At 39.0% G+C, this 11,649-nt stretch overlaps 2 protein-coding genes across 2 annotated transcripts in view; both read left to right on the top strand.

The window, feature by feature from the left end:
- The first annotated feature begins 342 nt into the window (after positions 1-342).
- Positions 343-6,901, top strand: BCL2L15 (BCL2 like 15). Its single transcript, XM_070487076.1, has 4 exons — positions 343-785; positions 1,102-1,223; positions 4,101-4,325; positions 4,978-6,901. The coding sequence occupies exons 1-4, from the start codon at positions 659-661 to the stop codon at positions 4,993-4,995; spliced, it is 492 nt and encodes a 163-aa protein (XP_070343177.1). The 5' UTR covers positions 343-658; the 3' UTR covers positions 4,996-6,901.
- Positions 4,185-11,649, top strand: part of PTPN22 (protein tyrosine phosphatase non-receptor type 22) — a 59,342-nt gene continuing 51,877 nt past the window's right edge. Inside the window, exon 1 of the mRNA XM_070487074.1 lies at positions 4,185-4,325. Coding sequence (XP_070343175.1) covers positions 4,279-4,325 — 47 coding nt within the window. The 5' untranslated portion in view covers positions 4,185-4,278. The remainder of the gene's footprint in view (positions 4,326-11,649) is intronic.

Genomic DNA, 11,649 nt, shown 5'->3' with positions numbered 1-11,649 from the left:
TAATCACACACTGTATCTCAATAAGCACAAGAAATTATGTGATTAATCATGTAATATCTGTCATTCACACTGAAGTGTAAGCTCCATGAGGATAAGAACTGTGTCTGTGTCATTTTTGTCGTTTTTCTGTATTATTTGTGGCACCAAGTATAGTTCCTTACACATAAGTACTCAGTAAATAATCAATGTAAGATTATGGCAAATAAATGCCATAATCAGGAGTTGAATGCTCATCTATTATAATTTCAAAACCTTCCTTCTTTAAATTACACCATACACAAAACCTAACAGGAAGTATTTCTTAAAGAAATTACACAAGAGGCTCTTCCTCAACTCTATTTCAGTTCTAGATTGGCTATCTAACTATAAAAGTTACTCATTAATCTTAGGCACTGGCTAGAGTATAGTTCTGGGATAAGGAACTGAAAATCTTCAAGAAATCTCTCCAGTTTTGTGTGGGTAGGATCTTCAGAGACGTCCTACCTTTTGGAGCAACTGTTGTTGAAGAAAAGTGGTGAGACAGGCTCTAGGACTACATGTCCCATTAGGAAACTTTACCAGAATTAGACACACCTGCTGGTTTACCAGTTTCTGACTTCCTGCTCAGCTAAAAAGACTTGTTTTGTGAAAAAGCAAAACTCAGCAGCAACCATCTAAAATGAAGAGCCCTCAAACTTTTGAGGAGCAAACGGAATGCATTGTGAATTCTCTACTCGCAGACTTCTTAGGCACCACGTTACAGGTTGCTAACCGGGAGCTACGTGGTGTAGACATACCAGATTCAGGTAAGGCTCCTGGCCTGAGGTGGTGATTGCAGGCCAATGAAAGAATCTGAGTAAACTTTCTCATTTCCTCTTAAGCTTCAAAAGGCAAACTCTAAGCTTTCACCAATACCTGAAGTCTTCATGGAAGGGAAGGAGATTCTCAGTGAAGGGAGATTTTCTGACTAATGGTGTTGACAGAACATTGAAGATGTTCTTGAGTGAGAATGATGCCAAAATTGTTTAAAGGTCTAGAGAACTTTCTCCAATGCCCCAATTCCTGGGACTTGCCATCCCTTCAAGCCTTGTGACAAATGTGAATGTGTTCCCTCTGTCTTAGGAGAGGAGTGCTCTTTTGACGTGGCCATCATTGCTGGCCGCCTGCGGATGTTGGGTGATGAGTTCAACGGAGAATTGGAAGCTTCTGCCAAAAATGTCATTGCAGAAACCATTCGGGGACAGGTCAGGTTTTTACTACTTCTTTCTGTTGTTTGCTGCTTTTTTCCTACTTCAGGCACGCTTTTCTTACTATTTACAACTGTGACTAGAAATGTTCTGTGAAAGATTGGGGGGCTTACATTCATCCAAGGAGATACAGCAGGAATTCTCCAATTGTCAGTTCTTTAGGAGTTAATAAAAGCTGAAGTGGTATTGAGATGGAAAGCTTTTGGCACAGGCTGATCAACCTTCAGATTGTTTCCATTTGTTTTTCATCAGAGCTGTGCTTAGTGGCATACAGCACATCTATAGCAATTTATCTGTGGAAAAGCACTTTATTCTTTTATGCTCCTGTTTTAATATTTATTTTGCTGGAAATGGGCATCTTTGCCCCCCACTCCCAAGGTCCAGCAATGAAACTATACAAGAAGGATAGGCAGTTGACAAGTCCGATGCAATGAAGAGTAAGTACTTAAAGCAGCCCACTAGGGTTTTCATCAGAATGCTGATTACTGGCATTAGAACTTCAACTTTGTATTGCATATAAAGACCATAGACAATGTTCTAGAAGATGTTGCTGATTAGTATCAACAATGACAGCTAATATTAACTCATCACTTACCATGTACCAGATAGTATTCTAAGTGATTTACACTTATCTCATTGAATCCTTACACCTCCTAATGAAGTATTACAGAAACTATTATCCATAGCACAATCTCTCCTCATCTGCCTATAACACTGTGAGAGCAACATCTAACCTCTTTTGTTCGTTGTTATATTCACAAAAGCTAGAATAGTACCTGATATACAATAGGTGCTCAGTAAGTATTTTCTGACTTGATATCCATTTAAGCAGATAAAGAAACTGAGGAATAGGGGAACAGATAATTAGGTTATTCAGAAAGTGCTGAAATTATGATGTGAACCCAGACTAATTCTAGAACAACACTCTTGACCAGTATGCTTTATTCTTTCTACTGAGTACAGCTTGGGTGGTGTGCCTATTCAGGCAGAGCTAGACTTATTACCCCTAATTGTTTGCACTGAAGATTTCCTAAGTAGCTGATGGCTGAATCTACCTTTTTTTTAATTAAAGCAATTTTTTTGAAACAGGCTGAAACTCATAGAGAAGTTGCATGTATATTATACAAAGAATTTCCCTTTTGAATCATTTAATAGTAAGTAGCCAACATGATGTTCCATCACCCCATAATACTTTTATATTTCCTTTAAAGAAGGACATTCTCTTATATAACTACAATCTTGGGGCTGGCCCAGTGGTATAGTGGTTAAGTTTGCATGCTCCATTTAGGTGGCCTTGGCTTCGCAGGTTTGGATCCTGGGTGTGGACCCAGGACTGCTTGTCAAGCCACGCTGTGGCGGCATCCCACGTAAAATGTAGAAGAAAGCTGGCACAGGTGTTAGCTCAGTGACCGTCTTCTTCAAGCAAAAAGAGGAAGACTGGCAATGGATGTTAGCTCAGGGCCAATCTTCCTCACACACACACACACACACACATAAACTACAATCTACCCATCAAAACCAAGAAATTAACACTGATACATTATCATCTCATCCTCAGATCCTATTCAAACGTTTTTCCAATTGTTTCAGTGATGTCACTTATAGCAAAAAGATCTAGGCCAGAATCAGATATTGCATTTAGTTGTCATGTCACTTTAGTCTCCTTCAATTTGGAATAGTTCCTCAGTCTTTCCTTGATTTTCATGACCTTGACACTTAAAGATTATGAGCCAGTTATTTTGAAGAATGTTCCTTAACTTGGTTTGTTTAATATCTACTCTTGAATAGACTCAGGATATGTACCTTTGGTTGCAATACACAGAAGTGTTGCTGTGTTCTTCTCATTGCATCCTATCAAGGGGCATAGATTTCAATTTGTCCCATTACTGGTGTTAACTTTAATCACTTAAGATGGTGTCTGCAAGTCTTCTCCACTGTAAAGTTAATTTTTTCCTTTTTTAATTAATAAGTGTTTTGTGGGGAGGTACCTTGAAACCATGTAAATATCCCATATCTCATCAAAATTTCAATCTATTCATTTTTTTATATAAACATGGACTCATGAATTCCTACTTTATTCAATGGGTTATAATCCATTACTTTCATTATTTATTTGGGTTCTCAAATTGTCCCAGCTTTGGCCAGTGGGAGTCCTTTCAATCTGGGCTGTGTCTTTTCGGCATATTCCTCTAATTTTCCGAGTACTTCCTCAATTTCTGACAGATTGTCTTGTATTTTCCAAGCACCAGCCTGAAATCACCCATTCTCCAGGAAGCTCTGGTTTCTTTTAATGGAGAACAATATTTGGAAACCAAGATCTAGATACCCTCATGTGGATGCCCTTCTCAGCTTATTTGGGCTGTGACACTCTGCTCTGACCACCATGGACATGCTACACTACGCCTCAGAAGATCTTGCTTGGTCCCACATAATACCTTTGAACCAAATTTTTTCAGGAGGGAAAGAGGAAGAGGAAAAGCTAATCTCTTTTTTTTTTTTTAATTTAGAGTTCCCCAGACTTCAGTCATTCAAACAATACCTTCACAACTTGACCAGCTGTACTATCATGTACTTAATATTTTTGTTTCAAATCATTTTGTTTTTCTTCCAATCATTTTGTTCATCCTAAGCAATAATATCTGAAATCATGGATTTGATGGGCTACTTATGTTTCTTTCTAATACCCATTACAATCAAGAACAAAATAATAAAATGAGAGAAGTTTATCCAACTACTCCCTAAGATTACCTCAGAAACAACAAGTGGCACATTTGCCACTCTTTGGGGAACACTTGCTTTATTGGATTCCTGCACCTGCAGCCTCCTGCACTTTTTTAGTGATACTCCACTGATATATCCTGTGTCTCTCCCCAGGCAGGAGCCATACTTCAGGACACAGTAAAATCTCTCAGCCAAACCTGGTGTGCTCAGGATTCTAGTTTAGCTTATGAGAGAGCCTTTCTGGCAGTATCAGTGAAACTTCTGGAATATGTGGCCCACGTGGCCCCTGAAAGGGCAAGACAGGTGGCTATCCCCATGACAAATATGATCAATGGGAACAGCGCCATCCGGGAGTTCATCCAGGGCCAGGGAGGTTGGGTAAGTATGTTGGGGCCCCTGGCTTTACTGGCCATTTGCATTGTTTTTGTACTAACACCTGGGACTCCACTTCATGATTCTTTCTGTAAGTTGGAAACTAAGTAGGAAAACAGGCCTCCCTACTTTGCTGAAAGTGGCAGGATTTTTTTTTTTTTTTTTGCCATGGAAAAAGGTAGCAGTCAGAAGCTCAGCCTGTGGGTGTTGGACTCCAGAGTCATGCTGCCTAAAATGTTGACTGCTAACTCCGTAAAACTAGTTTCCACTTCCTACACATAATCATCTATAAAGTATATTGGTGATGGAGATCTCATCTCAGCCTGGCTTCACTCTGTTCTCTGGTAAATTTCTGGGTCTTCTTTCTCTAACATCTTTGGTTGTGTTTTGAGGAAATTCAGAATCATCTTACTATTATCTAACAGAAAACAATTAGTGTCATCTGCTGTAGTGATAACTATAGGAGGCATTCTAAGCCCATGTCTTAGTAATCATTAGACCATCTGCTCTTATAGAGCATGCCCCTCCATTTCTAGGATCAGCAGAAGCCTTAGTAAGAGCTGTATTCCTTGGAGATATCTGCAGATCGTTCCTCATTTCTTTAGGAAGTTCCTGAAGACCATCGTTTTGACTGCAGGATATTCATTTTCCTTCCTAGGAAAATCTGGAGAGCTGAAGGAGAGGTGGAACTGTTTACCAGCCTGAACACTGCTTCCTCTTTGACTGATCGGGTGATTGATTTCTGGCAGTTAAAACAGACAAAACAACCAAATCAAAAACCACTTTCTTTTGGACAGAACTAAACTTAGCTGAATAATTTATTTTCTACTTATTGTTAAAGTTGGGAGCAGCTCCCAGAGGTCTATTGAGATTTTATACTTTCTGTTTTTATGTGAGTTTTAATGAGGTTCTGTTGAAGCAAAGACGTCCAGACACAAAATAATGACTTGTTAGTAGTGGAATTCCAGGCAACTGGGCAGGCCTTTACTGGAGATATTTTGGAGAAAAGGGAGCATACAGTAAACTATTCCTTCAGATTTAGCCTCGTCCTTTGGTAAAGATCTCGTCTGCTAACTTTGTGGTCTAAAGGATTTCAGGGAGATTTTTGGTTGGAAAATCTTATTTTAAGTTGAGGATTTTCTTTTAAATTCAAAACCTGAATTTCATGTTAATTTCACCTGAGCAGAATTATTTTATGCATTTTCAAGTTGGAAGCAAAAAATAGCAGTTTGTTCATGTGCTCTTCTACCAGAAGGGCCAAAGAAAAATCAAACAGTTACTGCATTTTTACTGCCACAGGATGCAGGAAGTGCTGACCCACATAGACAACAGTAGAGCCCATCCCAGCTTAGATGAAGTGAGCTGCATACCACAGCGTTTTTCAAAGTGTGGTTCGCATACCACTTGTGGACATTATAAATTGCTGATTTCCAGTCTCCATTCCCAGAGATTCTGATTCTGTAGGGGTGACCTGGGGCCCAGGATCAAATCTTTCTAACCAGTTCCACAGGTGATTCTGATGTACGTATACAGAGTTTGAGAACTATCACTTTAGAGCACGGGTTGGAAAATTACAACCCACAGATCAAATCCGGCCTGCTGCTTTTTTGGTGTGATAAAGTTTTATTGGAATGCAGCTACACTTATTTGTTTGCATATTGTCTATGTCTGTTTCAGCACTGCAACAGCAGAGTTGAGTAGTTACAGCAGACACCATACGGCCATAAAGCTGAAGATATTTACTATCTGGACCTTTACAGAAAAAGTTTGCAAACTCTTGCTCTAAAGCTAAATGAACATTTCTCCTTAAATAATTTAAACTCTGTTGCAATCCTGATCATTCCTGCCAAACACAATTGTAGATAGAATAACTGTTTTTTCAGAATTTAGTCTGAGAATGTTAGTTCTTGTATAGTCCACACTTTCTCTAGGACCTTTGGCAAATCAAAGAGTGCTGTGACTCCTGAGTGGTCAATAGAAGATATACATTTCCTTGGCCCTACCACAAGTGATTGAAAGTGAAGCATATGGTTCTATAGTCTGCATATCTCATAATAGTCCTTAGTAATCTCATGCATTAGGAGGCAATCATCAAGTAGAGACTCTTTCATCCATAAGCCCCCAAACCAAACTGCTTACCTGATTGTCAAGAAGAAAAGCATTGCTGTATCTATTTTTGAAGAGAGGCATTAGTGGCTTTGGCTAAAGTTTAACAAAGCTAACCACATCCCCTCCCTTCAGCCAGCCAGCCATCTGATTCCCCTAAATGCGTAGAAATAAAGATGTAGTGCTGCAAATGTATTTTGACTTTTTCAAGTTATGCTGTTTCCTCTATTCTTGGATAAATCATAGTAGGTTAATAATACAGAAATGAGATTGCATATTTCTCTTTAGTAGAAATTAGCAAAATTAGCTTTTTTTGCTACAACTTAAGACACTTGATGTATTCCTCTGTGTTTTATGTTACTGTAAACTCAACATACGGTGAGTTTTGTGGTATTTGACCTGTTAGGCAAAATCACTATTTTCACTTTGACTGACATTTATAATGTTCTGTTCATGAAATAAAATTCTTCTGTCTATTCCTTTGAACTAATTCTCATTAAGTGCAATCCAAATTGAATGATATAGAAACAGTGAACAGTGTGGTGGTTGTCAGGGGCAGGGGGTGGGGGTGGGGGAAATAGGTGACTGTGGTCAAAGGGTACAAACTTCCAGTTGTAAGACAAAAAAGTCCTGGGGATGTAATGTATGTTATGGCGACTATAGTTAACAATACTTTATTGTATATTTGAAAGTTGCTACGAGACTAGATTTTTGAGGTTCTCACCATACATACAAAAATTATTTAACTAGTTGTGGTGATAGATATGTTAACTAACCTTATTGTGGTAATCATTTCACAACACATACATGTATCAAATCATTACGTTGTACAACTTAAACTTACACAATATTACATATCAATTATATCTCAATAAAGCTGAAAAAATATATCAAATGATAAACGTCAGAGGCGAGCAGCCTCCTCTTTCTCTTTTCTTTTCCCTCTTAGCCATACCAGCTCCCTGTTTCATCCTATATTACCCACAAAACATCAGAATGTGAATCTAGCTCCAAGTATACTGCAGTATCTTGAGACTGAGGATATGATGCCCCTGGGGATTAGACCAAGCACGTGAGTAAAGCAGCTCCTGCCTAGGGTTGTGCTTGTTGCTAGGCCACCCTGTCCTAGGAGAGCTGCAGTGATTGGGCTGCAGGAAGAAGATACTGTAGCTCAGAGATTTGAGCATACATTCAGATTGTCTGATTTTCACAATTTAGTTTCACCATAGACTAATCATGTGACATAGGGTAGGTAATCCAATTCCTTTGTGCCTTAGTTTCTACATCTTAAAATAGAGATAATTTGGTAATTAATTCTCAAGATTGTTATGAGGGATAAATGAAACAATACACCTTGTAAAGGGCTTAGCCCAGTGCCTGCAAATATTTCAAGGACTGCACCATTAACAATTTGGAGCCCCGGTGATTTGGACTTCATGAAGTTCTAGCTTGACATTTTTCTCTCCATTAACTCTGTCTCTCACAAAAGCAAGCCAATCTTATGGCTTTACCTTTCGCCTTGATGTGGGTGATTCCTAAGTCTGACTTATGTCCCTTCTTCCCAAATTCATGTCCACAAACTCTAATCCTTTATTCGTATACATCTTTCTTATCCCCATACTTTCCAAGATTGCCATCCAACTAGCTCAAAATCTCACTCATTTTTCCATTCTCCCTCCCTCCAGTCCTACTCACCTAATTAGTCTTTCTCACTTATTCCTTCCTTTTTGTCCTGATTCTTTCTATGAGAGTTTATTACCATCTGCCTGGACTATTGGTAAAGACTCTCAGTTAGGCTTTCAGTTGATTGTCCTATTCCATGCTTACCCCATTCCAGTCTGTCCTATATACTGCCACCATATTGAACAAAGCTATGGTTTCTTTGCCCATTGTTTTGATAATTTTTAGATATGGTATAATTTATTTTGAAATTTTACATACCACTGAAGGAGATTATGAGACTTTCAAAAAACTTATCAGAAGGGGGCATTTATTATTTTAAAAATCAAGAAAAATTTTCCCAAAGCATTCCTTTGATTGCCATTTCTTAAAATCTTTCAGTAGAACTTTTGAAGGTGACTGGATATGTTCATTATCTTGATTGTGGTGATGGTTGCATAGGTGTACACACATGCCAAAACTTATCAAACTGTACACAGTTTACTGTATGTCAATATTACCTCAATAAAGATGTTTAAAAAAAAAACCCAAAAAACAATAAAAAACCTTCAGCAGTTTTTCATTGCTCATCAAATGAAGTCTGACTTTTCAGCTTGGTGTTCAAATTCCCCCAGGGTCTGGCCCTAACCCTCCTTTCTAGCCTTATCAATCAAGACTCTCCTCTACATAGCCAATGCTCCAGTCAAACTGAGCCACTCACTAAGCTACCTTCCTCCTACTGTTTCCTATGTTTCATATTGCTTTCTCTCATGCTCTATAGACAGCTTCAAAACCCAATTCAAATGGTACTTCCTCCATGAAGGCTATCCAGATAACCCAAATCAAAAGTGATCTTTGCCTTCTCAAAATTTGGTTTGCATCACGTTTATGGTCTTTATCACAAATGGCCTTATAGTTATTTGTGTACTTATCTTTCCTACTAGAATAAAGGATCCTTGTATGAAGACAATTTCTTGTACACTTCTGTAGCACCCCTCTTTCCCATTCTCTTACATGTATATGGACTCATAAATATTCATTAAATGAACGACTCAATACTGAATGAACAGTCAAACAAAAGATGGGACTTCAAGTTTGATTATATTTTGAACAAGATGCCAAGCCTCACGAGGAGTCTTGACTCTCCATTAAAAAAAAAAAAGGTAAATTGCATCAACTGAAAATTATCAGCTGAACTTTGCCTCTTGAGGATTGTGTTTCTGAGGCCAAAGGCAGAGTATGATTCTCTGTGTGGTATGTGGAAAGCTGACTATGAAGTTCACAGCAAGTGAACCGAAGAGCTTGAGGAGGTCTCAGAATGCCATAGTGACAAGCAGCAGACTGGAAGAGGGTAGGGGACTTTCCTGCTGTGGATGATGTGAAAACATGAGCAAAGCAAACAAGCTTCACTAGAGGTGTTTCATAAGCCTCTTTTGTGTCCATTTATAAAAGGAGAAACAGGTCTATTCTGGAGATAAAGGAGGTCATTTTTTTCTGGTCACTGCAGCTCTTCAGGCCTGGACTCTGTGCCTCAGTAGCAGCACCATTCCTTTCATAACAATAGCCCTGCTGCTTGGGCAGCAGCATTCAAAGAAGTGCTCTTTGCCAGGTCCCCGAACCTTCCCGTAGGGAAGGCCCATCTGCTCCTGGCATAGGGAAAGTGCCTAGCCAGAGACAAACATAGACTGTGCAGGCAAGAGACCTGGAGTAATTGATGCAGTGAGTACCAAGTCAGAGTGGATCTCTCACCAAAGCCTAACCACATTATATAGCGTATTTTATCACAGTAGACTTGTTTTACATATGCTCAAGACCATGTTAAGCACTGTGGGTTATACAAATGCATAGAAGACACTATCATCGCCTTTGATAAACTTAAAACTACAGGAGGCATTTTATGTGTTTTCTTTTGAATAAATTCCCACTTTAAATAAATTTATAGGAGACAAGGAACATGTGAAGAAACCAAGAAAACTTCCATAGCTGAATATAAAGATTGATACCGAAAGGATTCAGACTAAGAGAAGGTCATGGTGAGATGGTGTTAGGGGCAGGATTTTTTGAAGAAAAGAGTAACTAGGCTTTATGGCTTTATTTTCATCTTGGTGAAAATTAGGGGGAAAGCTGAGAAAAAACAAGTGGCAATAGAATGAACAAGGTTGTCTATGGGTGATGTGGTTGGATAGGCTGGGTGAGGACACTTGATGGGAAGGGCTTGGTGACAAGCTGAGGAATCTGGACTTGTTCCTGTAGATTATCAGTAAGAACTTTGGTTCCTTAGCATTAAAGAGGAGTTTTAAGAACTTTCATCCAGCCTTGGTTACCAGGAGATTACTAGAATAGAAGATATATAGATAGGAAGATAACTGAGTTTATTGCTGCAGGAATACAGATGTGAAAATGGGAATGGTTAACATGGGAATGGAAAAGACAGGTTGATTCTAAAAGACATTGAGGAAAAAAGACCAATAGGCCTTGGTGGCCAAGTGGATGCCTACAGAGGACTGAGTGTTTCAGAGATAACACATATAGCCCATATCAAATTAATGACCCTGGGATGGAGGGAAAGGTAGGAATAGTGAAACCAAAGCAAAGATTGGTAAGTGGCTTCCTCAGGGTAAAACATGCCTCCTCACAGAGAGAAAAGGGTGTTCTGAGAAACCTGAGGGTCTTTCCTATTGACTAGTTTATCTTGTCCTAATAATTTCCCCTGACATTCTCTTTGGTTAAAGTTTTTCGTCGTTTAATTCCAGACCTCCATGACACTGATGTTTCCCCTTAAACTGGCACACTCCCCTCTTGTTGGGGCAGGTGACAGTGTGATCGGCACTCCTCTCTATTATCATTTTCCTTCTGAGCAAAGACCAGAGCCACGTGAGGCAGCAGTAAGATGTTCCTTCCTACTCCTCTTCAGGTGCTTATTCAGTTTTACTTTCCACAAGAACTTACCCTTGATGGTTCTGATAAAGTGTTTATGAGCCTTTTACTGCATGGAATTGTTGTGTTCACTCAGGGTTCATGCCAGACTGGTTTAAATGTTTCATTGTGAATTCTTAAATTCTTAGGTAATGCCAATCTATGCTGCATGACTTGTTCCCCTCCCCAGCTCTTGATCCTCCCACAAGATACAAATGAGTCAACAGAATCTTCATCAAAAACCATTATGCTTCTATTGCCCTCCACTATCTGTAGAAGGAAGTGTGAAAAATTAAGTAGCAGCTTAGATTTGTTAAAAATAAAACTGAAGTTTCTTGTTTTCTCCTTTAGTTTGTTTTTTGCTTGCTTGAGTGGTCTGCTCAGGAAATGGCCTTTTAGCTAAGTGGGTTTTTGAGGTTTGGTTGTTTCACGATGTTTCTATATCTTTTAGTTTTAGAGTAGAACAGACTCCTAAGAACTGCTGCTTGCTTTTAAAAAAGATCTGCAGTTCTGCTGAGATACTATTTTCAGATCCTCACATTTTGGGTAAATGGACTACGGAGGCATCTAAGCAAGTTTTTCTTTCTTATCTCATGTCTATCTCTATCTTATCCCTCCCTAAGAAGAGAATAAAGTTAGAGACTGTTCT

This window comes from Equus asinus, chromosome 16, assembly GCF_041296235.1.
Source record: "Equus asinus isolate D_3611 breed Donkey chromosome 16, EquAss-T2T_v2, whole genome shotgun sequence".
Taxonomy (NCBI): domain Eukaryota; kingdom Metazoa; phylum Chordata; class Mammalia; order Perissodactyla; family Equidae; genus Equus; species Equus asinus.
Note: the sequence above shows the minus strand (reverse complement) of the source record. Positions and strands in the feature narration are given on the sequence as shown.